Source organism: Tursiops truncatus, chromosome 8 (assembly GCF_011762595.2).
Source record: "Tursiops truncatus isolate mTurTru1 chromosome 8, mTurTru1.mat.Y, whole genome shotgun sequence".
NCBI classification, from domain to species: domain Eukaryota; kingdom Metazoa; phylum Chordata; class Mammalia; order Artiodactyla; family Delphinidae; genus Tursiops; species Tursiops truncatus.
The window spans coordinates 107,003,207-107,030,818 of record NC_047041.1 but is presented as its reverse complement, the minus strand read 5'-3'; the positions used below and the strand labels follow the sequence as shown (position 1 = coordinate 107,030,818).

At 66.4% G+C, this 27,612-nt stretch overlaps 1 protein-coding gene across 2 annotated transcripts; it reads left to right on the top strand.

Moving 5' to 3' along the window:
- Nucleotides 1–1,140: 1,140 nt before the first annotated feature.
- On the top strand, nt 1,141–7,980 carry MRPL23 (mitochondrial ribosomal protein L23). 2 transcript variants are annotated; one of them, XM_033861446.1, is made up of 5 exons: nt 1,141–1,202; nt 2,880–3,002; nt 3,877–3,959; nt 4,578–4,651; nt 7,765–7,980. In XM_033861446.1, exons 1-5 carry the CDS (start codon nt 1,186–1,188, stop codon nt 7,927–7,929), a joined length of 462 nt encoding a protein of 153 aa, XP_033717337.1. In that variant the 5' UTR covers nt 1,141–1,185; the 3' UTR covers nt 7,930–7,980. The 2 variants fall into 2 exon arrangements, with proteins under 2 accessions (XP_033717337.1, XP_033717335.1); XM_033861444.1 differs by lacking the exon at nt 7,765–7,980 and adding an exon at nt 7,042–7,758.
- The last annotated feature ends 19,632 nt before the right edge of the window (nt 7,981–27,612 follow it).

Sequence of the window (27,612 nt, the reverse complement as noted above, 5' to 3'; positions counted from 1 at the left end):
GTCCTCCCCAGCAGGCCGTTGTCCCCCCCAGTCACAGCTGACCCCGCCCCAGCTCCCGCTCCCCAATGTCAGTTTCTTCATCCTAGACGAATCCACTTAAGGTCTCCACCACCAAACACTCCAGTAAGGAGGGCGCTCCAGCCCCCTGCCCAGCACCCAGCGCCTCACAGGAGCGTGACGCCTGCCCCTCCTCAGGGTCTTTCTGCTCATGCCTCCTTGCCGTTCCATCCCCACCCTGGAGGCCTAGACCTTCCCCTGCTTCCTGGGGTTCCTTCTCTCCCTGCAGGCTGTGGAATGCCCTCCCTGCCCTGAAGAGCACTTAGGGTGGGGTGCTGTGGGGTGCACAGGGGAACCAGACAGTCTGGTTGGGGGAGGCTAGAAGCAGGGAGCAGAGGGGACCGGGGAAGAGCAGGGCCTGGGGACCGGCACCGGCAGGAGGGGGGCTGCGGCCCTCGCCTCCCCACAGGTCTGCCTGCTGTGTGTGTGTCTGCGGGGGTGGGGGGGGCAGTGGGCCCCGGGTTTGGCCCTATGGAGGGGTCCCCCGTGAGGGCTGTGCTGTGGGGAGGCTGGAAGTGGGGTGCCCAGCAGAGGCCTGAAGCAGCCAGCAGCCTCACGGAGGAGGCGTGGCTGGGGCACCTGGTTGGGGGGGTCTCAGGGGACGGGGAGAGGGGCCCAGGGCAGGGCCCAGCTGGGCCGGCCAGAAGGACTGGGATGGGGGCCAGGGAGGGAGGGAGGAGACCACCTCCGCCAGGTGGAGAGAGGGCCCTCCGACACACCCTCCCCTCCCCAACTCCCCCAGCCTCCCACCTTGGCCAGCAGCTGGAAGGGTGGAAGGCTCTGGGCGGCATGACCTGCAGTTATCCTGGGCACGGGCGGGTGCGTGGGGGCCATGCGTGGTGGTCCACTGGTGTGCTGGGCCCAGGGTGGAGGGGGGATATGTGGGACTGGGGTGTGCTGCCGGGCATGAGCGGGGCGTGAGGGGTGGGGAGTGGATACTGGGTGTGCGGAGCTTCGGGAGTCAGGTGAGGCTCAGGTGAGCGGGTCGGTGGGGCTGGTGGGGGGGCCGCCAGGTGCGCCACAGGTGCGTGGGCTGCGCGCGTCCTCCCGGGCGCCAGGAGGCGCTGCGGCGGCGTGGGTCCGGGCCGGGCGCGCCCCTCCTTCCGCCCGCGGCCCCGGAAGCCGGCGATGGCGCGGAATGTGCTGTGAGTGGGGGTCCCGGGGTGCGGGGTCGGGGGCGTGGCCGCGCCCGGGACTTTGCTGCGGGGGCCGGGCCGGGCCGCGGGGACGTGACTCAGAGACCCGCGCGGAACGCGCGGCGTCGAGGCGCTCGTGGGGGCGGGGCGGGGCGGGGCGGGGCGGGCTTGGGGCGGGGGTGGTCGTTCCGGAGCCGGAGGGGCCCGGGCCGCCCCTTGGGGGTCGGGCCTGACGCTTGGCGCGGGCGGGTGGGAGAGAAGGTTGGCTGGTCTGGGCTCCGCCGACCTCGGGCTTCGGTCCCCCCCGACCCCCCGGCCGACTGCTCCCCCACCCCCCGCAGCTCCCCAGGGGACCCAGACTGCGCCCCTTGCAGTGCTCGCCGCTGGTCACCAGGGGGAAGGTGTGAGCCTGGGTAGCCGCCCGCCGGCCTGGACCCCCACGAGGGCAGAGCGAGGCTCGGTCCTGCGCTTCCAGAACCTGCCCCTCCCGCCTCGCCGGCACAGCGGAGGAGGCTGTGCCACAGGGTTCTAATGGGGCAGCTGCCACGTGGGACTGGGTCGCCAGGAGACCCCGGGAGACGTTACCTAGCGCTCAGCCCAGCAGTCGTTCTAATGCGGGTGCCCCGGCCCGTGCCAGGGTGCCCGAGCCCTGCCCCCTCAGAGTGCCACACCCTGGACCTCGGCTCCTGACCCCCTCACGCTCCCCGGATTTGTGAGGCCCAGAGGCAGCATGAGATTTGGCTTCACTGAGCCCCCTTCCCTGGTGCTGGGTGCTCCCCAAGATCAGGGGCCACGTGCTGTGCTGCAGATTGGTCACCAGGGACCCTAGATGGCATCCTCAGCCCCTGCTCCCACCCTCCACCAAGACCCGTCCCCTGGGCTCCCAGTAGACCCCTGGCCCCGCCTTGCAGCCCCTGTGTACCTTGGGCCCCCTCCTCACCCCAGCCCCGAGGCCCAGTTGGCAGTGTGGCCCTTCTGGCCCACCAGACCCCACCGGGGGCCTGGGTCCAGCTGGCAGGGGCAGTTGGGTGGGAGCCGCAGGTGGTAGCTTCCTGCACCTTCTAGATGCCTCTGCTCAGTTGGGGGGTTTTGGGGGTGGGGCAGGCAGGCGGTCAGCTTGTAGCTGGTGATCAGCACACACCATCTCTCCCAGCCACTTATCTTCTGATCTTCACGCTTGTCAAGGATGAGCTGGCGTTCCCAGCACAGGGGGTGTGGAGGTGGCCCCATCCCTTTCCCCGCCGCGGGGGTGGGGCCAGTGCAGAATAAGCTGGTTCTGACCGATCCCACCTCACCTGAGCTGAAGGGAGCTAGAGGGCGTGCCCTGTGTGGGGCCCACTCCTGGAGGGTGACAGCCATGCGGGGGCCGCGTGCCTTTGGGACCGGCACTTTGAACAAACACATGACTCTGAGCCTGTTTACGGGGTGGGGTGGGCATGTCCTCTGGCCTCTGTTCATGAATCATTCACCGGTCCTTTCCAAAGGCTGACCTTGGGGGTCAACAGGCCACACCGCCCCGGGGCCTGGGGACTGGCTGCCCACGCCGGGTGAGCAAAGGGGGTGGCCTGTGGGTGACTGCCCCCTTGGCTCCCCGGCCCCATGGGCGTGATGACCTGTGGACCCTGCTGGGGTGTCCCGGGAGCCTCGTGTACTGAGCGTTTGACACGACCCCTCTCCCCCTTGCAGGTACCCTCTGTACCAGCTGGGCAACCCCCAGCTCCGGGTCTTCCGCACCAACTTCTTCATCCAGTTGGTGCGGCCCGGCATGGCCCAGCCCGAGGACACCGTGCAGTTCCGGATCCCCATGGAGTAAGCCCCCCCCTCCCCGACCCCAGAGGAATTCAGGCTGGGGAGTGCCCCGAGGGGCCCACAGCCCTAGAGGTGCCGCCGAACCCCACTCACGAGCAAGGTTCTTCCTGCCGTGAAAATCATGCAGGCGGCTCCACACTGCCCGAGGTCTGGTGTGTGCAGGGCCCGGGGGTGTTGTGCTCCCCGCCGCCCCCTGGGAAGCCTGGCCTGAGACCTGACTTCTCGTCTTGCCTTGGTCCTAGCTGTGCTTTCCAGGAGGCTGGGCTGTGACTCCTGCACCCGCTCACCATGGCTTCCAAAGCCCTCGTCCTCAAATGGGGCCTTCACGGAGGCCCCAGTTGCCGAAGGGACACAGCCTCCCCGTGTCCCATGCTGAAGTCTGAGCGGTTCCGGGGTTGGCTTGAGCTTCCGTGTGAGGCCCATGCAGGGTGAAGAGGCAATGGGACCTAGCCCACCATCCCCTTGACCGTCATTTCTGGGAAGCGCCTGCTGGGAGGGTGCTGCGGGCGGGGCAGCAGCTGCAGAGCGGGCGGCCGGGCGCTGCGGGCAGCTCCTGGCAGCCAGGGGGCACTCGCAGACCGTCCCGTCCCTCCCCCTGAAGCTGGGCCCCCAGGGAGTGTGGCCAGTGGGAGGGAGAAGAGAACTGGGTCCTGGGGGCTGGTCCCCCGTCACCCCCTCACTGCTGCGTCCGGATGCAAGTGTGCTGGGTGGGGACCAGGGGCTGCGTCTCCGGAGTCAGCGGGGCCCGGCCTCAGCCCTGGCCTCCCCCGAGCCCGCTCCCACCCGGGGCCTGCGGTCGGCAGCTCAGCCCGTCGGGCGGGCTGCCTTGTACCTCGGCCCTGTTCAGACTTCCCTTCTTTCTCCTTTGCCCCAGGATGACCAGAGTGGACCTCAGGAATTACCTCGAGCGCATTTACCATGTGCCCGTGGCTGCTGTGCGGACAAGGGTGCAGCACGGTGGGTGCCCAGGGCGGGGGCTGCCCCCTCTGGTGTGGGCTCCTGCCCGCGTCGCTGGCCTGGTCCCCCCTCGCGGCCACTCTGCCACGTGGTCCTTTGCACATGAGGAAACTGAGGGGGGACCGCAGCGGGGAGGTGGCCTCCCAGCGCTAGAACTTGGGTGGCCCGGCCCTGCCGGCTGCTCAGAGCAGGGCCCCACACTCAACCCACCCACCCGCTCCCCCGCCTGCCCCTGGGTCGGTCAGCAAAGCACTGTTTTACTCCCCTGGGCTTTCTCGTTCCTTCCTGTTGACCCCTGCCCCCCAGCCCCCGGTTGCCCAGTTGTAAATATGGCGGCCCTCCGTCGAGGGGAGGCCAGACAGCGAGAGCCTCTGTGCTGACAGGGCAGAAAGCGTTGCTTGAGTTATTTCAGGCACGTTGGGGTTCTCGCCGAGCGGAGGTTGGCGGTGGTGGCGCCTGCCTGTGCGAGCCCGGCCTAGTGGCCCAGGGCGTGCCGCCCGCGGCCTGTAGCCCAAGGTGCCTGCGTGTTTGCCTGTTTCTAGAGTGGGTTCCCGGATTAGTGGGACTGAAAGCTTCATGCTGGGAGTGAAGGTTTTTGTCTTCCCCCGCTTCCGACAGGTTCCAACAGGAGGAGGGATTACAGGAACGTCAGGATAAAGAAACCAGATTACAAGGTGGCGCACGTGCAGCTGGTGAGCGCTCGCCCCGACCGCGGCCTGGAGCGGGGGGTGGGCGTGATCGTGGGGCCCCAGGCTGGCACCCAGTTCTAATCCACGTGGAGCCCCGGGAGGAGCTGGGGTTCAAAGCACAGCTCAGAGGTGGGAGGGGATGGGTGTCGGGGAACTTCTCGGGGGCCAGCCCTGGGCGTGCAGTGGGCGGCTGTGGGCCCGCTGGGCTTGAGGGTGGGTTCAGACAGAAACCAGGGCTGGCAAGCATCAAAGCAAGGAAGTAGCTAATGCCATGGGGGTGGAGGTTCCTGCTGGGGCCTCAGTGTCAAGCCAGACCACTTGGGGTGTGCTGGGGTCCTGGCTGACCCCCTCTCCTCTGGACTGGACTGCGGGGTGTGGCACACTCCCCCAGGTTCTCTTCGCTGTGTCCCCTGCCTAGCGAGGGGCTCCGGAAAGAGGGTTCAGCACCCCATCTGAGCCTTTGCTGACCGAAACCCAGAGCTGGCTGGAGGAAGACGCGTTTTCCAAGCCCCTTTCCGGGCTCTTCCTTTCCAGCCTGAGCTGCCCCAAGACGTACTTTCCCAGATATGCTCTTGACTCAGAATGGACAGCCTTGGCCACCCAGCACCAAGGCCCCGTGGGCTGCAGGCAGGATTCCTCTGCCGGGGCAGGTGACCTTGGACCTGCCCACAGAGTCTGTTAACTGCCCTGCGTTTGAAACCCTGGGCGGCGGGGGAGGGGGCGGGGGTCTTCCAGTTTCTTTAGTTTCCTCGTAAACAGCCTGGCTCGGAGCGGGGAGCCCGCGGGCCCCGGGGCCGCTAGATGGCAGCAGCGCTATTATGAAAACACCCTCTGGCCCCAGGGCCTGTTTCGGGCCTTAGGAGGTAGTTTGTTGAAAGACCACGTTAGCATGGCAGCTTTGCTGAAAAACGGTCACAGTTGCTCTAAACAGGGGCCCCCGTAATTATTTGGCCTAATATTTGCTGTGCATAAAATCAGCCAGTCCAGGCAGGGAGAGTGGCCGTTGGCCTCATAAAGGCGCCTGTGTCCTCTGTGTTCAGTCGGGCCATCTGTCTTTGTCACGGCACGCCGGTCGACACCCCATATGTCGGCATTCGCCACGAGGCCCTTCAGCGAGAGCTATAGTTACAAGTGGCTTTTGAGTCATCCGAGCCCTTGCGTTTCCCGGGCCCCACCTCACTCTGGAAGCTGAGCTGCGCGGCCTGGGATCTGGTATCTGCAGCTGCCACCCGGCCTCCTTTCTTCCCCTGTGAAATCAGGGCAGCACAAGTGGGAGCACAGGGCGTCCCCGCCGGGCACGCTTCCCTCCGTTGCAAAATTAAATTTGTAACGGATCCCCCCCACCTCCACCCCGCCCGGCTCCGGCAGATCTGTGCCTGGAAACCGGCCGGGGGGTTGGACACTCGCCCCCTGAAGGGGTCCCCTCTCTGTCCTCCGTCTACGGAGACGTCCTCCCCGTGTGTCCCTTGGGGCCTCGTTTCTGGGCTTCTCATCACCGAGCTGATCGCAGAGCGCACAGAGGTCCATCAGAAAGACAAGTGAAATTTCCGGATTTGTTCAGAGTTGGCTGCTTCGGCAAAGCCGGTCCCCCGTAGTGGGGGTCCCGGGTTTCCTCCCACGAGCTGATAACCGTCTCTTTGGCCCAGAGTCGGGGAGCTAGCGAACCTGGGTCACCCCACAGCGAGGAGCCTCGGCCCCCAGGCTGACGCTGACGCCGGCTGGTGACGGAGCGCCTGCTCCCCCGACCCCGCCTGCCCCTCACCATCCCAGGCCGGCGTCTTCGCTTTTCACTGCGACACTTTCCTCCCCTCCTGCTCTTTTCCGCTGATCAGCTTTGGAAGGATGGAGGGTTTTATTTCTGAAAGTACAAGGTGAATTTCTCCAGGAAGGGAACCCCCGGGAGCCGCAGTCGGCCCCCACACCCGGCGCTTGTCTCGGTGAGAAACGAGGAATTTCTCCCGGCGGCGCCCTCTGTTTTTTCCCAAGCTATTGCGGATTGCCATCTTTGTATTTATATCTTAAAATGTCATTTTGGGTTTCCCCCACCTCAGAAAACTAGCAGAATCACCTCGGTATATTAAACATAAATCCCCCATTCTGGGCAATCAGCCCTGCATGTAAACTATTGCCCTTTGGTATTTTAAAGAAGAAGAAAGAAAGTTTTGCAGTGTGTAAGCGAATCCTCCTGCAGGCTGGCTACCGAGCACTCGGTTGCTGCCTTTCATCACTCGGGGCTGCACTCCGCGCCATGTGAACCTCCCGTTCTCAGGGCCGAGGATGTGGGCTGTTTCAGATCACGCTTGGCCGCCTGCCCGAATCCAGATTTCTTTACAAAACAAGGGTCTCCAAGAACCAAGCGCACTTCACTGATTTTACTTATTAAAATTTTCCAGATCCGGTCCTTCTCTGCCCGTCTGGAGGTGGACGGCGCAGCCCTGGGAGTGTTGGCCCGGGCCGCCCCCCCGCCCCCCATCCTTGGAGCTGCTTTGCGATGTGTAACGCGTGGAGGTGGCCCCGCACCTCACGTTGCTTGGGGTCCCCTCCTCCCTCCAGCCCACTGACGGGCCAGGCTGGTACCCCGGCCACGTGCTGGGGGTCCGGGCTGGGACTTGGCCGGCACTCACGCGTTCTGAACTTCTAGTGAAAGACGTAAGACCAGTTAATTTGCGAAGCCGGCCTTGATTCATAGCGTGCTCGCATGTACGTTTCTTTGTACGTTACATGCGTTTTATTTGCCAAGCTCTGAGCCGGGAGGAGGGTTCGTCTTTAATGTGGGTAAAGGCCTGCAGGTATTTTGGGTGGAAGACGTTCCAGGGAGGCAGCAGACACTATCTGTGCCTTGTTTCCTCGCCCCTGCCCACAGTATGGCCGGGCGACTCCTGCCGGGAGTGGGTGCTCTGCTGGGCTCCCCCGGATGGGGACACGCTGCCTGAAGAGCTGGCCTCGATGAGGGGCCTTGTCGCAGCAATGGTTTCCACCGCGGAGGGCTGGGGCCCAGCCTGCGTCTGTCCTGCAGGCGACGGGCGGGCGGGTTCCCTCTGGCCACGGACCTTCCCACGGGGCTCCTGGCCTGTCCCGCCCGCGCTGCAGGCTGAGCCCGTGTCTCTTCTCCCCAGGCGCACGGACAGACCTTCACGTTCCCAGATCTGTTTCCTGAGAAAAAGAGGGCTGAAGGCAGTTCTGTGACCGAGGACCTGCAGGACCAGGTCCTGGAAGACCAGCGGCGGAGGCAGAGCTGCGACCCCCGGCTCGGGGGCGTCCCTGGCTGGTTCGGCCTGTGACGGGCGGCTGACAGCTCCGCTCAAATAAAAGTGCTGCTTGTGGAGACCGGCCCAGGCCCCCCACCCTGTGCTCTGTGCTCTGGGCCGTGCCCCTAGGCTGAGAGCAGGGGCCCGGCCTCGGGTGTGCCCGCGTGTCTCGTCCTGGTCCCATGGGCCCAAGGCGAGCCAGGCAGGCCCGGAACCCTGTCCAGTTGGGGGGAGACCCACTTCCAGAGCACCCAGGAAGTCATCCTGAGCTGCTCTGGCTAAGAGCTTGCTTTGGGCGGTGTGTGGGGGAGATCAGAGTGAGTGCTGAGGGCAGGCGTCGGGGTGGCCGCTGGGCGAGAGCCCGTCCGGGCTGGGGGTCCAGGGTGGCCCAGTCCAGTGTGGTCTTGAGCAGGGAGGGTGGGGGATCCAGAGAGGGTGGGGTTTAGGGGACTAGTCCAGAGCAAGGCCGCGTCTGGAAAGATTGCCAGCCAAAGGCTTGCGTGTGGGAAACGGAGCGCCGTCAGGGACGACCAGCACCCGGGGACCCGTGGGGTGGGGTAGAGGTGGCGCTGGTCCCGGGGGGTCTGGGAGCCCGGTTCCCTGCATCTCCGGTTCCTGAGATGCACCTACAGCTTGATTTCTCTCTGAATCACGCTCTGCAGCTAAAAGCCTAACCCTGAGCGCCCCCGGGAGCCAGCGCCCCGCGGCCGCCCCTGGGCAGGGGGGCGGTGAGGCCGCCCCGGGCTGGCTGGGCCCGTCTCTGTGTGTCCGCGGGCCTGGAGGTCTGGGGAGCGAGCAAGAAAGCACCGTGGGTGCCTCGGGGAGTCGGGCCACGTTGCCCCGGGGGTGGGACACATGCCAGATGCCACAAGGGCTCAGGGACCACCCTCCTCCGCGGCCTCTCAGCTCCCCGCTCTGGAGCTTGGCTCTCCCCTCCGCGGGGGGCGGGGGGGACAGTGGGGAGCCGGCTTGGCCGGCCCCCTCCACCCCGAGGGACACGGGGGGCGTCACGTGGGCCTTTGAAGCTCCCCTCCGGCTGGAGGGTGAAGGTCCGGGCAAACTCCACCCTTCAGCGTTGATTTAAAGTGATGGGGAAGGTCAGGAAGGAGGCTGGAGAACGGAGTCAATGGTATTTTCCTGAGAGAAATAATTCATGGGGCCCTGAGGACCCCGACTCAAGGCCAGGGGAGGAATCCCATCCTTCATCCGCTGCACTTCCAGAGCTGGCCGCCCGCACGCCCCCGGACGCAGCCCCCAGGCCCTTCCCACACGGCGGCCCTGTGCTGTCCTCGCTGTGCCCTCCGCATCCCCCAGGGCCTGGCATCTGCCGGTCACGGCCACGGAGGCGGGCCGTGACGTCCTGTGTCCTCGGCACCCCCGGGGCTGGTGGATGGAGTGGCCACAGCAGCGCCGAGTGGGGGTGGGACACGGCGTCCGGCACAGAGCCGAGTGTGTGGGGCAGGGGTGGAGTTGCCTTGCAGGGCGCTGAGCAACAGGAAACGGGCTTTCAGCTGGGGGGCTGCTCGCCCCCCCCCCCCAGGCACGGAGCCTTGAGAAGGTGCTGTTTGACACCCCTGCCCCTCCCTGGCTGGAGGCTGGAGGCTTGGCGGGGAGACAGCCGGTGCCTCCTCGGGAGGTCTCTCTGCCGCAGGTCGGTGGGCCCCGAGATCGTCTTCTCCCAGCCTCGGTCTCCCCCTTCCTTGCCGGCTGGGAGATGGTGGTCAAGACTTCCGGTCCCAGCATCCTCTTCCCCTCTGCTCCTCCACACGTGGGGACCAGAGGAGGGTCTGCTGGGGGCCCCCTAGGCTGTGTGTCATCCTCCCCACTCATGCCTTTGCTGGACAGCCTCACGTGGGACTGGAAACAGGGAGGGCCCGACCCAGTGGACTTGGGGGCTCCTTTCCCGTGGGGACAGCCCTGCCAGGAGCACCCCGGGCCAGCGCCTGGGGGAAAGTAAAGGGACAAAGGAAGAGGACTAGAGCCCACAACACCGCCCCCTGTGCCCCCCCCCCCACTTCTTTACGGCCATTCCTCGCCTTGCGGGGGCTGTGAGACCCTGGTTACAGCAGGCAGAGCCCGCGAGGGGAGGCGCTGGGGGCTGGGCCAGCCGCCTTCTCAGGCCCCTGTGGCTGCCACGGGCCCTGCTTGGAGCCAGCAGGCCTGTGCTGGTGAGTTATAGTCGCAGCAGTCCCGGCCTGTGGCCCACGGGACGCATCCCAGACCCCCCAGCAGCTCCAGGTGAGGCCCGGCCGCCAGGGCTGCCAGGATGGAGCGGAAGCCCATCTGGCCGCAGCCCCTCCGCCAGCGTCTGGTTTTCCTCTTCGAGGGCCAGAGTCTCCCCGGGGCCGCATCACGCTGTCATCCCAGCTCCACGTGCATCGTTTAAGTAACCGACTGCAGGTGACCCACCGCCTGGCTGGGCCCCTCGGCCGGGGGTAGGGGGGCCCGCTCACTTCTGCAGCTGGGACCCCCAGTTGAGTCGGGGGCTCCATCCTCTGGCCTCTGGGCGGCCTCAGCAGGGGACCCGGGCCCAGGGACACAGCCGGTCATCTGTGCTGCCCCTCCCCACCCCCCGCCCAGGCATTAAAACACAAAGGAAACTAAAGAAATCAGTCCCCTTGAGGGTGACTCTGGAGGGGGTCCCCTCCCACCTCCCGACTTCCACGTAATTCTGAACTCCATTCGTGAATGAACAAATGCATGAGTGTGGTGGACCCCCCCCCCCCACCCCCGTTCAGCACGTCAGCTCGGCCACTCGGGAGAGCCCCGCCTTGTCCGCGGGTTTGAGAGTCGGGCAGGGCCTGGGGCGGGGTCCAGGTGGGCCCCCAGCCACTATTCTCACTGAAGCTGGAGGCTGCGGCTGCCGCCCTGCTTCCTGGCTGTAAAGACGCCCCCGCCGCCCGCTCACAGCACAAAGGGCAGAAGAGCTATAGCTGCTCAAGGGCTGTTCCTTCTGTTCTCAAACAGCTTTATTGGGATATGGCTCACATCCGCCATGGAAAGTGTGACATGGGATGTCTTAGCGTTCAGGCAGGTGTGCACCTATCGCTGTGATCAGTTTGAACACGTTCTCGTGCTACCCACAGGGCAGCCCCGCGCCCCCCACCCCAGCCCCGCCGACACAAGCCTCTGCTTCCGTCCGTCTCTGCGGATCTGCCTGTTCTGCACACTTCATGGACGTGGAGCCTGTGCTGGCTTCTGTCGCTCGGCATCACGCCCTCGGGCCCGCGCTGCAGCCCGCATCAGGGTTTCCTTCCGTGGCGTGTGTGGGCCGCGGTCTGTGTGTCTGTGTGTCCGCGGATGGCGCTTGGCACGTGTGTTATCATGGCTCGGGGATGTCGGGTGCTTAGCCTGGAATGTTTCACGGGAGGCCGGGGCTGCCTCACCACCGACAAGGGTGTTTATCAGTCCCTGAAGGTCCCCGAAGGCTGTGGAGAGATGGGCCACGTCCGCAAACTCTCCGGCTGCTGGATAGGGCCTGGACGGGGATGTCAAACAGCCTGCCCCCTTGGGGCCCTGGGAGCTCCACTGGGGTCAGGGTTGGGGTCAGGGGCTGGCACGGGGAGGGGGTTTCCAGACAGCCCCAGGACCCCCATCCCTGTGCCTCTCTCCTTCCCTAAATGCCGCACCTCGGGTCCAAAAGGTACTCGGCTCCGGCCCTCGGAGACCCTCCTTTCCCCGGGCACGGGGGCTGGCACACTCGTGCACTGGTCCCCAAGTCGCCCTGCGTGTGGGTGCCTGTCCCATCCTCGTAACTGACACTGAGTCCCGTCAGGACAAAGGTTTCCACCTCCTCTCAGAGCTGAGCTGGCTCTCTCTGCATGTCCCACCGTGCGCAGGGGCACCCCACCCCAGGGAAACCCCTCTATTTCTGCCAGCGCCCCACACCTGCCTCCCCGGCCTGGCCCCCGGGCGCTTGGCTTCTTGGGAGAAAGGGAAAGGTGCCCCGGAGACCTGGGTCTCCTTCCCAGGTTCCCATCCGCCCTGCCTGGAGGGAGCTGCACCCCACACAGCTTGGCCCAGACACCGCAAGATGGACGCAGGGACACCCGGGCCACCGGCCTGGGAAGCAGCGGCCAGGACGGCTCCCCACGCGGCCCGCCAGGCCGACCTGTTCAGCATCTGTGTCGCTCCTTCCTGACTGAGATCATCCCCAGCACCAATTCCCCCAGATCACTTCGTTATTTCTTTGTAAATAGGGCTTTTCCTAGTCAAAATAATCACCATGTTTTGTGCTGCTCCCACATCTGGCTTTGATTGGCCCCCACCTCCTCGGGTGGACCCGGACCCCTGACGCTGTGACGGAGGGAAGGCAGCCCAGCCCGCTTTCCTCCCTGCGCGAGGTCGGCCGGGCCTGGAGGACCCCGGTTCTGTCCCTGCACGGCTGCACTCCGGCCTGGGCCTGGCTCCGCCGGGCGCATCCTTGGTTCTGCCTTAGCAGAGTTGGGGTCCCGGGGCTCCCCCGTGGCTGGATGCTCCTCTCCCTGCAGCTCCCGTGGCCTCTGTAGGGGTCCCGGCAGACACACGGCGTGCAATTCACCTTGCCGGCGGTCCTCTCCTTCCCGTGTGGGCGCACCCGTCTCCATGCGGGAGCCCTCTGGGCACCCCTGAGAGTGTCTCCGAGGAGAGTCCTGGTTTGGGGCACCCAGCAGCCCAGTATGCAGGCAGAGGTCAGCCCCTCTTTCTTCTGACCCGCTCCCCTGGGTGACCTGCCCCTTTAATCCTCCCAGCCAGAGTCCCAGGTGGCCGCTCCCCTTCCCCTGGCCCTCCGTCCTGATGCCAGGTCCAGACCGGGCCCTCCCGGGTGATGGAGGCAGGACCGCACACGCTCTGCCGTTCGGGGATGCTGCTGTTTGGGTGAATGTGACGGTGCCCGAGTGTCCTCTCATCAGCACCTGCGGCGTCTGGGCTTTGCGCCTCCCGCCGTCCACCTTGCCGTCCCTCCTCCAGCCCCGTGACATTCCGTATGGCCGTTGGATCCACCAGCCACAGACGCCGGGCAACAAGCATCTGGGCAGTGGGCACAGGGCAGCAGAACGGCACCTGCCTGCGGGAGCGTGCCCGCTGACTGCCCAGAGGGGAAGACTGAAACACTCCGGAGGGACCTCAGAAGACCACTGCGGGGGCGGGGCCTCGTGTCCCTCGGCTCAGGGAGGTGTCCCCAGAAGCCTTCGTGCAGGCCCCAGGTAGGGGTGCCACGTCCCTGCGGACAGCACAGGGCGCTGACCTCATCAGGCCTTCCCTTCAGGCCGTGCTGGAACTCCGACGGCCCTGAACAGCTGATGCTCCTGACAGGTTCTCCCTGGGACTTCACCGGGGGCCGGGGCCCTAAATAATTTTTACAAAACCCATGTCAGCCCCAAACTGTGTGATATCTGATTTGTAGCCCTAACAAAACCCCATGCCTGCTGCCAGGGGGGGTGCGGTGTGAGCCTGGTGGTGCAGAGGCCCTGGGTCCCGCTGGTGCGTGTGCACACGTGTGTGAGCGAGTGAGGGGGGCCCTGGGGGGCCTGGGCTCCTGCAGCTCCGGGGCTCCACTGAGCCACCACGGTGACGTCCTCGGCCGGACAGGACAGAGGGGTTGGCAGAGGTGGCAGCCGCTCCCTGCTGGACCACCTTGGGGAGGGACCTGGAGGCTGGGGCACCGGGCGGTGCTGACCAACCGGCATGACTGCAGAGCAGGAGGCCAGCTGCCTGGAGAGAGACGCATCTGGCCACCCGCACACACTCAGCCCAGCCACTCTGGCCCTCCAAGGCCCTTCTGCAGTGTCTGAGGCCAGAGCACAAGGAACAGGAGGCTGTGGGGACCTCAGATGTGAGGGGCCCGTCTGAGGACTTCAGGGGACACAGGCATTCCCCTCCTGGATCCTAGTGGCCAGCAGACGAGGGCTGCCACGCGGACAGGGGCCTGGGCGGGGCCGTGAGGGCCAGGCGTCCCGCCCTTCCCTCCCAGCTGCTGGCCTTGCCTCCAGGAGGCCCTCGGCTGCAGCCTCGACCTTCTTGTCTAAAATGTGGACGTGATCGTGTCGGCCAGTGGGGAGACAGGGCCAGGCTGGAGGAAGGTGCCCAAGGGCTGCTCCCAGGACCCTGTGCCCCTGATGCCCGGTCCCCTTCTCCACCCAAGTGTGTGTGCTGGCTTCGTGCAGAGCCTGGAGCCCCCTGCCCAGCCCAGGTCTCTGTCTCCGTGGCTGCCCGTCACCACACCTGGCCACCCGTGCATCCTGCCACGTCCCGTGTCCTGTCAGGTGTGGCGGCCAGGTTGGGGGTGAGCTCCCGCACGAGGCCACGATGTGGCAGGGCAGGCTCGGCAGAAGCTCCAGCCAAGCGGCCGTGCTGTGGAAGGGTTCGTGCGGCGTCCAGGCTAGAGGCGGCGGGGGGGGGGCTAGAAGCGGGCGCCTCACCACTGCCCAGCGTGGCGGCCCCAAGCCCTACGTCCTTGGAACTGCCATCAGGCCTGCTGGTCTAGGACGGAAACCCCCAGCCCACGCGGCCCCCCAGCCGCCTGCCCCTCCGGAGCAAGTCCGGGGTCCCTCTACTCCTCCAGACCCCGGGCCATCTCACCCTCTTAAAGATTGTCCCCGGGAGCGCCCCCAGCCCCACGCGCTGTCTCTCGCGGGCCCCTTGCCTGCTTCCTCTGTGGCTTGGGGGTGCCGCCGGGGCCCCTGCCTGGTCTCAGGGGCTCGACCAGGTGCGGGCTTTGTGCTCTTGCTGGTTCTCTGTCCATTTAAGACAGGAAGGCCCTCCGTCCCCGGGTCCCTTCCTGCTGCGTCCCTCGACCCCGAGTGTGTTCCTCAGATCTGGGCTCGTGAACTTCAGCCTCCCACTGCTCTGTCGGGTGGCCCATGCGGCCATGAGGGGCTTCAGGAAAGGCCCCCGACGCTCACCTCCCGGGGGGTGGGAGTGGCCGAGTGTGTTGGGGGTGACGCACCCAGAGCTCCAGCCCTGAGATTCTGGTCTCCTGTCCCCAGAGCCCAGAGCCCACGACCAGGGAAACCCCTCCTGGATCCTGGGACCACCTGGCGTGTGACCACACTGGGCTTGTCCTGTGTCCTCGAGAAAAGGCAGCCCAAGTTGCAGAAGCTGCCTCCTAAAAATAAAACTCAGGCGCGAGGCCCTGTGGGGCCGGTCCCGAAGGAGGCCAGTGAGATTAGGGCCAGCTGCTGCACCCGCCCCTGGCCTGTCCTCACCTCCCAGAGCATCCCCTGCTTCCCTGTCCCCTGGCCTCACCCTGGCTAAATCCGCCTTGGCCCCTTGGCTGGTACAAAACAGGAAAACTGTGTTCTGAGCCTCCTTTGGGGCTTAGGGGGTAAGGGGAGCCGGCAGCTGCCCGGGGAGAGTGATGAGCGAGGCCCTTTATCTGAAAATATCGTGTTGCCCGCCTGGATGCCGGGGGCCCTGCGTGCCAGCCCTCCCGACTCCTGCTACAACTGAAATAGCTTCGGGAGGTGGACGCAGCTGTCCACATCAGTCAAGATGACCCCGGCCAGAAAGGCGGGTCCGAGCTTGCACGAGCTCAGGCTTTTCCAGGGGCTGCTGGCCTGTGGTCCCCGGACCCCAGGGCCAGGGCACTGCAAGCCGCCCCCCCCCCCCCCCACCGAGAGGCCCCTAGGAGAGGAACGGAAAGTGGCCACACTGGCCATTCCAAAGCCCTTGCTGTGGCCTTGGCCTTGGTTCCTAACGTCGGCCTAGCTCCTCCTGGACTCTCCTCCCCACCCAGGAACCCTATGCCGCCTGGGGTGCTGGGTGCGTGTCCTGGGCAGAGCAGGGAGACGGACTGAGGGAGCGGCTGGGGGACCGAGGCGACGGGGGACCCGCAGAGCAACCTCGGAGTGCGAGGGTGCGGTGCGGGACGCGGGACGGGAAGAGTCACCAAGGGTCTGTTTGCAGGGACAGAAAGGCAGGGAACCAGGAAGCTCCCTGCAGCAGGAAGCTGGGACCTGAGAGCCACGAGGAAGAGGCTCCAGACGGGCAGGGTGGACGCGGCCGGAAGGCTCCGGGCCGGGCGGTGACCCCGGGGTGGGAGGGTGAGCAGGCGCCGGCCGGGCGCGCTTGGCCTGGCATGCTGGGCCACATGCTTGCCCAAGGGGCTCATGGAACATTCTTGCAGGGGGCCGGAGCCAGGGCCCGATGTGTGTGCGTCCCAAGGGTGGGGGGCGCCGGGCGCTATAACGGGCGGCACACGGCGCACTTAGTCACCTCCGAGGCATGGCTCCCCGGCCTCGCCCCGTGTCATTGCCACGGCAACGCTGGGAGGGGCCCACAAACAGCCCCAAACAGAGTGGCCCCCTGACTCCTGGTCGTCCCCTCGAGGGGGTGGGACACTCGGAGAGACACTGCCAAGTTTGGGAGAAGAAGCTTGCAGGCTGGCCTCGCTCCAGCCCTTCCCTGGGACGTGTGCGCCCCTGTCCCATCCCTGTCCCACCCGGCCTGGAGCCAGGACACCACGCGGGGGCCTGTGCAGCGGGGGTGGGGAGCTGGGGCGAGATGGCCAGGCCCCTGGGTTCAGGGTACCCCAGAACATTGGGGTTTGTCAAGAGAAGGACTTGGACTGCTTGAAATACACGTTCGGGGGGCTCTCGGGGCGCTGGCTCACAGACAAACCCCCTCCCAGCTCATCTGCCTCTCCCTCCGTTAAACGGGGACAGTGACCCCACCGCAGCTACCCCTGCCCCTCAGGCTGTCAGGCTCCCCGACCATCCAGAGCAGGGTGGGTGGGGCAGGGTGGGGTGGGGCGGGGGGGGGGTCACCAGGACAGAGCCCCAGGGTGGCCGCCTGATGGGGGCAGTAGTGTCTCATGGTGAGAGGGCAGTCAGTGGCACCCTGCAGCCCCGGGGGACCCTGCCCCCAAGAGAGGCACCTTCCCACAACCCCTTCCCCAGGAATGCAACCCCAGAACCGGGGTCTGGCACCCGAGGGGCACCCACCCACTTTTCTGGGGTGCCTGCCCGGCCCGAGCAGTGACCCAGGAGTAGAGGCCTCGGCACAGGCATTAGCCAAAGGCTGAGGGGGAACTTTGTTCCAGGTGGGGTCCGCTGGGGACCCCCTAAAGAAGTTTTGTCTGCAAACCGGGGCAAGCGCTAACGGTCTGGGGGCCTTCGTGCATCTTCCAGCCCTCCCCGACCGGGCTGACACCTGGGCCGACCAGGGCGGTCCAGAGCTCCCAGCACACACACCCAGGCTCACCCCTGGCAGCTGAGAGATGGGGTGGACCCAGCGCCAGGGCCTTGGGTGGGAGACAGTGTCCCCCACGGACCTGACCTGGAAGCACAAATGTGCATGCGTCGTGTCCCCCAAGGGTGGCGCCGTCAGCCAGGAGGGAGCGGGACCCTGCTCGGAAAGGTCGTGTGCGGTGACGGCCGGCCAAGCTGTCCTTCCTGGCTCAGCTGTCGGCAACCTGAACCCTCCACGCTGGCCAGGAGGCTCGGGGCCTAAATTAGGGTCTGCGGGATAGGCCGTGGCATCACGGGGACGTCCAAGCCACCGTTGCAGCAGAAACGTCCCGTTCCAACCCCGGAGAGGCCCATCCACCCAGAAGGGCGGCCGGCAGCAAACATTTCCGGGAAAACTCAAGCGAGCCCACCGCGTGCACACCCGGCCTGTGAGGGCCTGCTCTCAGCCCCCTCCCCAGCCCAGGCAGGGCCCCAGCCCCCGTCTTCCGGCCCGGCGTGCCCCCGTCTTCCGGCCCGGCGCCTGTTCTCTGGGTTAAGGATCGGGTTCAGCCCTCCGCACAGGGCTGCGTCTTATCTCTGGGAAAGAGATTATGGCGTTTCTGACATTAAATTCTCATGCTGACGTTTTCAGCATGTAGCTTGAGAAGGAGTTTTCCCCGAACAACACCTGGAAGGGAGGACAAGAAGGTTGCTGGGGCTGCTTACACAAGACTTTGAACCGGGGGTGGGAGGGAGTCGCCATCCATCAAGCCCCCTCCCACGCCGCGGCCAACGCCACCCCCTCCCCGGACGTGAGTTATGCATCCCAGTCACGCAAGCCTCCCCGCTGCGGCTCGGCTCCAGCCAGACCCCCTCCAGCCGCCCAGGTGCTTCCAGCTGCCCGGGCCCTGGCCCCGTGGCGGGTGCCGAGGGTGGCGTGGGGTCACGCTGCTTTTAGCGGTCCGTCACCCATTGTTCTCTTTCTGTGCCTGCCCCAGGCAGCCCTGCTCACGTCCGCGGGGGCACGGGCGGCCAGCTGGCCTGGACCCTGCCCCCGGGAGAGGTGGGCCGACCGAGCCGCGGTGGTCCTGGGGTCCCAGCTGCGTTATCGTCTGCGGGAAGCGGTCATCGACAGGGCCTGTCCACTTGTGTTTTCGGGTGATCGAAGGGCCCGCTTGCAGAGTCTACTCTCAAGCCCGTCTTTTGGGTCATTTTGATTTGGGGATTTCCAAACGTTGGGGCTACAGGAGGTCACCCCACTGACCCCGGCTGCCTCATTATTTCACAGCCAGATCGCTGTGACACCTGATGGAGTCCAGAAGGCCCCGGGAGGGCGGCGGGCCGGCGGTGGGGGCGGGGGGCTCCGCTCACCCAGTCCCACCCGTACCCTGGGCGGCACTGCCCCCCACCCCCTTCCCAGCCTCCCCGGCCGGCCAGCCGGGCCCCTACACCCTGAATCCCGCCAGGCTCCCCGTGCAGCTGCCTCTGCTCCTAAACTGCGGCCAGGCCCACATGCCCTCACCCGCACGGGCCTGGTTCCACGCCGGATACGGCCGTTGCTCCTGTCCCCCCCTCCACAGTGTGGCCTCTCCCCGCCTTACTGCCCACTGCCCGGGGCGGTGAGGGGCGGCCCCAGGTCCCACCCTCCCACCCGGCGCCCTCCACCTTCCAGCCCCGCCGAGCCCCACGTGCCCCCCCACCTGGCACGATGGAGCGGCTCCTGACCCCACCCAGCCCTGGCCCAGCTGCCCTGTGTCCTCCGTCCTCCTCCTCCGCAGCCGGGGTCCCTCTTGGGCCCTCATTCCTGCTTCCCATCTCATCTTCCTCGGGGAATGGAATTACAAGGCTTAATGCGAGACCCCCTTCCGTCTTGAGACCTCCCGGGGGCCCCGAATGAGGCCAGCACACAAAAGAAATCACCCTGAGGTCCAGTTCTCAGTCCCACACCAAATTTCGAAATCTTCCAGCCTGCCTCTGGCCCCAGGGTGTTCCCCTCTTTCTCCCTCGGGGTCCCCAGCCGATCCCCGTGCCCACCTGGCGGCCCGGCCCTGTGGCTCTGGGTCCTTCTTCTTCAGCCCAGGCCCCAGCGCTGCCCACTCACACCCTCTGTGACCTGCGGAGAGCAACCACCGGGGCACACCCGGGTCCTCCACGTGCCCACCAGGCCTCTTCCTTCCGGAAGACCCTTGGGGTTTGCCTCTGGGCTGCTCTCCGAGACCCCTCCCTGCAGCCTCAGGCCAAGGACTGCCCTGCAGCCCCTGTCTTCCGGGAGCAGGCGGCAGCTAGTCAGCCCTGAGGTCAAGCCTCCTCCATCAGGAGGGGCCCCGTGGGAACTGGGGACAGGAGACAGGCAGACGGGGCGGGGGTACATCGTGGGAAGGTGCCCTCGGGGGCCGCGGCTCCATCCGCTTCCTCCCCCCCTACTCCCAGGGGAAAGGTGCACGTCCAGGGTCTCAGAGGAGGCACGGCGGGGGTGGGGGCAGGAGTGAGGGACCCGCCTGGGCGCATCGGACGCAGGGTGGGCGTTTAACCCTCTCCCCGGTGACGCCGATAGCCCGGCCTGGAGTGACCAGGCAAAGCCCGTCCCTGGGCACAGAGCCGGCAGATCTGGTGGCTCCGGTGCCCTGGAAACGGGAGATGGGGCAGCAGTGCCCGAGGCTGGGCAGCCACCTCCTTCCTGTCCACTCCGAGCCTGGCCCGTGGGCTCAGCAGATCAGCACTTTCCGCAAACCCCACACACAGCAAACAGAGCCTGGCCAGGCAGTCAGTGGCACGCCTCTGGAGGGCCGGCCGGCCAGGCCCCGCTGCCAGCCAGGGGTTCGGCCATCTTCCCCGCCACACTACCCGCCATGACGTCTCCCTCCTTCTCGGGCTTTCTCGTCTCTCCTCACCTTTCCTGGCCACCCCGAGACCCTCTCCAGTGCCCACGGGGGAGCAAAGTGGCCAGGGCACCCTCTTCCCTGCCGCCCCCTGCCCCGCAGCTGGCCGTGCTCCCTTTTCCTGCTGCAGAGAGAAGGGGGCGAGGCCCCGGCGGAGGGCATCCCAGACCCGCCTGGAGCATGGCGGGCGACCGTGGCCCCAGGGAGCTGGATCCGGACGACCGGCCGGTGCGTCTCTCGGGATGGGAAGCCCCATTTGCATAAGGCCTCGGCCAGCTCGGCCTGGGGACGGGGTTGTTTCTGGGTCCCTTGTCCCCCTGCATTTCCGTGGGCCCCACGTCCAGCCCCACCAGCGTTCTCTGAGGCTTGGTGAGGCTCCAGGGTGGCCCGAGGGCCACAGTGGGGACCCCAGTGTCACACGGTAAGGCGAGCGGCAGTGAGCATTCATCCCGCGCTGTGATGTGGTGGCCTCCAGGCCAAGCTCGCACGGTCCCCGCAGCCGCCAGCGCTTGGCCACTCCACCTCAGACCAAGACGCTCAGGTCCCGACAGGTGACCACTTGCTGCCCAGGCCAGACACGGCCCTGCCAGGCGGGGCCTCCCTCAGGTCCAGGCGAGGCTCCAGCCATTCCCACAGAGACACCCCGGCCCCCGTCCCGGGCCCACCCACCCACCTGCACGTCTTCCCTGGGAGTCAGTCAGCAACACCCATCCCCAGGCCACCATCTCCACGGCCCAAAGGCCCTCCGCACCCGGTCTCACCGGGTCACACTCTCGCTGCCGGCAGAGATGGACCAGGAAAGAGGTAGAAGTTTCCAGGGGGCTGCTGGGAGGAGCCGGCAGAGATGGACCAGGAAAGAGGTAGAAGTTTCCAGGAGGTTTGCTGGGAGGATGGGTCAGAGCTTGCACGGCATGTGACAGAGAACTTGGGAAGGATGGAGGGTCTTCAGTGGGGACAAGTGGACATTTAGAAAAAGAGAGGGTTTGGAGAAGGCAAGGAGGATGGACAGGTTGGGGCCTTGGGGACGGGGCCGAAACACGAGCTTGGAAGATGGAAAGGGTGGTGGGGCGGGGTGGGGGATGGAGCCCCCGGGGCTGGAGGGAAGAGCGTCCTGGTGGCCACTCTTGCGGCAGAGGAGAGAGCCGAGGAAGCGGGCAGCGGGTGGACAGGGAGTGCGCAGTGTCCACCCACACGAAGAGCGGCGGCTTCCCTTCTTGCTGAGGAAGGAAGACGGGCGCCATTTTGTGTGGCCATGCTTTGCCCTTGGATGCCCTCGTCCACCCCGTGGGCAGCAGGAGTCCCCTCCAGCGGCAAGCACAAACTAGAAGAGATGTGTCTGACCTCGGAGGTTGTCGGTGGGGAGGGGGTACGGAGGGGCTGGGGGTCCTGGGCCGCATTCTGCCCTCACGGCAGCCCCACAGGAGCCTGGGGCACCTTTGGGTGACGTGGGGAGCAGGGAGGGCGGAGGGGCTCTGGAGAGACGGTGGTCTCCGGAGCCACCAGAGCAGCCCCTCACCAGGTTGAGGGCAGGGTGCTGGGGACTGGGGTCCAGAGGTGGGTGCCCCCCCACCCCACCCGGACGAAGGGGCCCTCATCCCACGGGGCCAAGTGGAGTTGAGTAACTCAATCAGAAGAGATTGGAGGAAACTTCTAGAGACCCAGAGCTGTTTCCTCATCCCTGCTCCTTTCTTAGGACCCTCCACTGGACCGGGATGGCGCCCAGCGCTCCCCTCAGGGCCAGCTGGGCCCGTCCCCCTGCAGCTCACTGTGGACCCCAGTGCGATGGGCCACGGGTCCCTTCTCCTCTCTGGGCTTCTGTTCTCTTGCCAGATGGGATAACAGCCCCATCACCCCATCTCCATGGCGCTGGGACTGGAGGGAGTCGGGAGAAAGCCCCCCAAAATGCAAGGCATTGTGGAGTTAAGGGCCCAAGTTGGGGAGGGCAAGATGAAGGTGGAGGGTGAGGACGAGACTCCTGGTGCCTTTGTGGGAGCCGGGTGCGAGCGTGCCTAACAGAGGGCACCCCTCTGGGATTAGGGCGCCGCTGGAGGGACCTGCTCCCTACCTCCTGGGAAGCCAGGACGGGAGGAAATAGGCTGAGATTATATGGGATTGGGGATACTTCTTGATTCGGGGTGGGGGTGAGCTCCTCCCTGGGGCCGCGGCTGGACACTTGGGTGCCAGGGTCCCGGCTGGGGGGCTGGCGGAAGGGGCAGCCATCTCCAGGTGGGACTCTGGGTAACCTGCAGCCCTCAGAGAGGGAGATTCACCAAAGGGAATCTCCTTCGGTGAAGGGTCGCCCAGGGGAGGCATCACTCCCTCCAGGGCAGGCACCCCAGCCAGCCCCTGGTCGCATCCTTAGAGCCCACAGAGGGCCCTCACCTGGCCCTCCTGTGCCGGGCTGGACGCCAAGGCTCTTCAAGGACTAGCTCCAGCCTGGATGTCTGGGAACTGACCTGTCCCAAGCTGGATGGCCGAGATGCGGCAGTGGCCATGCTGGGCTCCGGCCCAGGTGGTCTCCAGGTTGGTGCTGGGGGCTGGGGGCAGAGGGCTGCTTTTCATGGTTTGGCCCAGGGGACGGCAAAGATGTCCTCTGTGCTGGCCTGTGCGCCTCCTTCACTCCCGGACATGGCTGCATGCTGGTCTCCATCACGGGTCCATCCTTGACCATCTCACCAAGACTCGGGGACCCACAGCGGCTGCTCCCCCACTGGCAGGCTGGGGAATGACCCATGATGCAGGGCGCACGCCAGGGTGGCCAGGGATTGGTCACTGCCTGAATGTCCCCGGACGGATGCCCATGTGCCCTCGGGCGGCTTTCCCCTCGGACAGGCTGTCCGGGCCGGGAAACCCTAAGCCAAAGGGATTAAGAAGAAAGGACAGAATCGGCCGTTCCTTTGGCTGTGCTCGTTTGAGCCTCATTTAGTGTATATTGCTCAGTGGGTAAAAACACATACGTGAGGATGCCAAGAACCCGGACGCGCTCCCATCTCTCGGTCAGCCTGTGCGGAGGCCGCCCCGCCCCCGCCCCGCCCCGCCCCGCCCCGCCCCGCCTGCTGGCCTCCCCGGCGCCATCTTGCACACTCCTGCGGTCAGCCAGGAGGGCTCCGGGATGAAGGGATGGGGATGCGTGGGGGACCCTTAGCGGGGGCGCCGGAGCCAGCCCCTAGGGCCCCGATCAGCCGCCGTTCCCCGCCCCCAGCCCTGAGCGTCCTCCCTGGAGTCTCTGCTCCACGTGGGGCAGGAGCTGCAAGCCTCGCCCTGGGCCCGTGCTGGGGGCCCCTCCCCAGACCCCGACCCCTTCCCACCCAGGACCCAGGTGCCTCCTGTCAGCTGAAATGCACCTCGAGGTGGGGTCTGGGCAGCCGGAGCTCCTGTGGCTGCAGAGCTGGGATCTCAGGCTGCCCGGTTGGCTGCCCCAGGGTCCCCTCGGCATACTCCTGGCTCCGTCACCTGCTAGAGGCTTCCTGGGGTGTGGGGAGGTGGGTGAGAGTAAGGAGGGTCCTTCTCAGGGTGAGCCTGGTGGGAAAGGCACCGTGACCCCTACCACCTGTCAGAAATGGGGCACGGATGGTGGTCTTAACTGCAAATACTCCAGGTCCCTTTCGGGGAGGGCGGAGGGACCCCAGGGGATGGACCACAATCTGACCCCCACCCCTCCCAAATCCCCTCCCTCCACCCCCATCCTGGTCTCTTCCCTGCTGGGCCCGGCCTCCCACAGACGTCCCTTCCAGGCTCTGGGGTGGGCCTCATTCAGTTCCACTCTGTGGTGAAGCCCCCAGAGTGCTGGCTTGGAGGGGTGGGGGGCGGGCGCAGGCCGTCCTCCCCCAGCCCCCCGCCCCCCCCCCCCCCCCCCGACCCGACCACTTAAGAGTAATGAGGTCCAGGTGGCCGCACGCGAGCCTGGATCCTCGTTGGCTGCAGGGCCCACACCTCCCGCCCGGGAGCAGCTAATGACAGCCAGAGGCTGGAAGGTGAGACACCCCCTTGGCTGTCAGGGCTGTGCGGTTGACCCTCCAGCAGGCAGGTGGGCGGCAGGGCCCCAGACTCGTCCAGCGATGGGTCGCGCGGCTGCTGCCTTGGGACGACGCAGGGCCCTCCGCCATGTCCCCGTCTGTCCACCCGGGGCCCTGCTGCCACGACCCAGCCCTGGGACTTGGGGATACCAGTCGACATTTCTGTGTCTCAGGCAGCCCCTGAGGAGGTGACACAGAGCGGCCTCCCTGTCCGTCTGCCTCCAGGGGTTAGGCCCAAGGAGGCTGGGTGGGCCAAGGGGCTTCCGCTTGGGCAGATGAAGAGCCCAGAGAGGTGGTGATGCCGCACAGCAACGGGAAGGTGCTTGACGCTGCTGCTCTGTTCCCCGACACATGGGCCCGACGGCGGTTTCTATGTCACATGTATTTACCCAATAAAGCAAAGACCGCTCGAGGGGCTGTAAAACCGATGAGCTGAGGACTGTCTGAAGTCGGAGGCCCTCTCCCCGTGGGCAGCGTCCCAGGGCAGCAAGATGGCGTCCTGCTGGCCTGGCCTGGGGCCCACACACCTGCTGCCCACCCCCATCTCCCGTCCCCACCAGGAGAATGTTTCCTCTCCCCCTGACCTGTGCAGGGTACCCTCGCCTCGGGCCAGGCCACCCGTGGCCGCTAGTGAGTGAGACGTGGGGACGTGAGTGTGGGAAGGCACACGGGCTCCGGGCGCCGTCAGCACTTCCCCTGGGAATTCATCCTCCAGGAAAGCGGCCGGGCCTGCAGGCTGTATGCAGAAGGAGGCGGGGCGGGGGGAGCAAAAAAGGTCAGAAAGGCAGCAGGAGAGGGCCCCCCACGCACAGGGCCCCAGGGAGAGGGGTCAGACGGGATGTGTGTTCTCAGGTGGCCGGGCCCAGGCAGCAGTCAGGCACGGTGGGCACCAGGCCACGCTGTCTTGGGGTCCCGTCCAGTGGGCAGGAGACAGAATTCTAATTTTTATTACGGGAAGGAGGGGAAAACGGCTGCTGAAGGGGGTCCAGTCGGAGCTGCGAGGAGGAGGGGCCTGGAGCTGAGCGAGGGCAGGCCGGCCAGCCTGGGGGAGGCCCAGGGTCAAGGCCCACAGAGGGCCCGCTGGCTGCGGACCGAGACCTGAGCGCTGGTGCAGCCCACCCCGGGCCGCCATCCAGAGAAAAAGTGCTGGTCTTGCAACTTTGGACCGATCGAGACCGTTGTGCAACTTTGGACTGACTGAGGCCAGAGTGGCCTGGGAAACGTGCAAGACGAGGCCCGGGGTCTACGTTCGGGTCCACCTCGCTCCCCAGTGGCAGAGAAAAAGCCCCCCGTCGTCAGCAGAGAACCCGCCTCTGGCTGCAGGGCCGGGCACCCCGCGGCCGCGCCGGCTACCACTGCCAGGCTTCCAGCTGTGCCTACGAGGTTCTGTCCTCGGGGCTCCTGGACCCCTTGAGGTGGGCTTGGCGGTCAGAGCCCCCAGCAGCGCCTGCCCTGTGCACACCTGGCCGGCGCTGCCCCCACCTCTCTCCTGGCCCAGCCCACACTCTATCCCCTTCCAGGAGGGAGCCTTGCCCCGTGGGAGGCCCTCCTCCATGGTCATCCGGGGTCCCGTCCGTGGAGCCCACCTGCAGGCTGTGTTGGGGGGTTAGTTGGCCCGTCCTATGTCCCATGAGCGGGCGTCAGGGCTGGTCCCTGCGCTCTGAGCCAGGTGACTCGGCCCAGGCAGATGGACATTCCTGGCAGAGCCTGTGGCCAGCAGGACACAGTGGTCCCTGTTGGAGCTCCATCTGCCTTCCTCCAGGGCCACTCGGAGGCCAGAAATCCTGAGAGGGAGCGGAACGGGGCTGCCGGCAGGAGGGGTCTGGGTAGCATTTGCTCACAGCTTTCCCATGACGCCCCTGTAATCTGGGCTCTTCTCCTTGGCACCCCTGCACCTCACAGCTGCCGGGCCCAGCCAGCTGCTCCCCCCCCCACCCCCCGCCCGGCCCAAGACAGAGCAAGTGTCCGGGCATCACAGCCTTTTCCCATGGCGGGGATGGGGTGAGGGGGGCGAGGAATTTGAGGAGGAAACAGCAGTGGCCCGAGAATTTGGAAAATGCATCCAACTGCTCGGAGCACTGGGAAGATGCCGGCGGGAATTAGCAGGAGGGGAGGGTGGACACACAGTCCTGGGTGGCCACGACGGACGGGGCAGCCGGGGGCTCCGTCAGGAGAAGGGAACCCTGCCCGTGCGGGAGAGCCGGGGGCAGCAGCTGTTCCCATCCGTCAGCCTGCCCCCTCCTTCCAGCATCTCATCGAAGACCTGCGACCCCACGCTGGTGGGGCACGGGATCGCAGCCCTAGCTGTACCCACAGCCTGCACCGTCTGGCCCGAGCCAGACGATGGGGGTTCAGGGCGTGGGGGCCTCAGAAGCCAGGGCTGGGCCCCGCTGGCCGCCTCTGCCACCGGCTTCCTCCTCCCTCTTGCCCTCCAGTTTGGGCCCTCAGTGGGCGCCCCTCGGGGAAGGGGGGCCGAGGCCGCTGTCTGGTGGGTCTGGCCCCTGGGAACCCTCCGGAACAGCAGCTGTCCCTGCTGCCTGGAGCCGGCTGACAGCTTTGCCCAGCCCCCTGGGCTAAGCCGTCCATGACTGATGATGGTGGATATTCACACCAGGGGGAGTGAGCCCGGCTAAGCCCAACAGCTGCTCGGAGGGGCCGAGGGGAGCTCGGGGGCGCCTCCTCCATCCCCCACACCGCCTCTCTCCCACCCTGCTGCCTGCGCTGGCTTCACCCGGCTTGGCCGGACCAGCTCCTTGCTCTCTCGGGGGTCTCGAGGGAGGCGCCCCTCCTCCCCCCGAGGCGGACCAAGCATGGCGGCCAGGGCTTTGGTGACCTGACATAAACCAGGTCATCCCTGGCCCAGTGGAGGCATCACTGGGCATGATGAGATTACAGCTGCCCCCGACCAGGTCCAAGTCGATCTGCAGCCCCAGAGAAGCAGAAAATCATGCTGCCCACGCAGGGGAGGGCTCAGCTCCAAGGGGACAGAGGTGCCCCCAGGACACGGAGACACGCAGGGGTGGCCGTCCCCAGGGCGGGGAGAAGGAGTGGGGCCTGGGCAGGGGTGCTGGGACCACTGGGCCTTCTGGAACATAGTCCCTAAGGGGGCGGATCATGAGTTGGATTTTGACCTGGAAAACAACAGAAAAGGGAAAGGGGGCCTCGGGGGCCCTGCCAGTCGCGTCTCCCTGACCCCTGGCGCTGGCGTTTGCTCAGCCGACTTCGCAGCGACCCGGCGCGATAATCCCCTGGGTCACTGACTTCTGGGGCCCCTCCTGTGGCCTCACCTGCTCCATCACTCTGCCCACCCCAGGCCCCCGGCCCCTCCCTCCACGCTGTGGCCTCACCACCTCCTGGGGCCTCCAGAGGAGCCTGGGAAGTGGCGCCCGCCCGCCAGTGAGGGGAGCAGCAGGGGTTCCTGCGCTGGCCCCCGTGACCCCCTGAGCGCTGGGCACGGGTGCTGACCGCTGCGCTCAGACAGGGGTGGGAAACTCTGTGTAAGAGGATCCCAAAGGCCGGCCTGGGCCCCGAGGGCACTGGGCCTGGGGAAGCTTTCATGCTGCCCACCTGGCAGGCCGAGGGGGCCCAGGGGGTGGGTCAAAGCGGGGTCCACCTCACGGGGCTTCTTAATGCCCCGCCCTAGGCTTCCCTCAGGGGCAAGGGGCCTGGCGG

Coding starts and splice junctions, on each gene's coding strand:
- MRPL23 (XM_033861444.1), top strand. Junction 3,003..3,876: donor CAGTTCCGGATCCCCATGGA/GTAAGCCCCCCC, acceptor CCTTTGCCCCAG/GATGACCAGAGTGGACCTCA. Junction 4,652..7,041: donor AGGTGGCGCACGTGCAGCTG/GTGAGCGCTCGC, acceptor AAAATTTTCCAG/ATCCGGTCCTTCTCTGCCCG.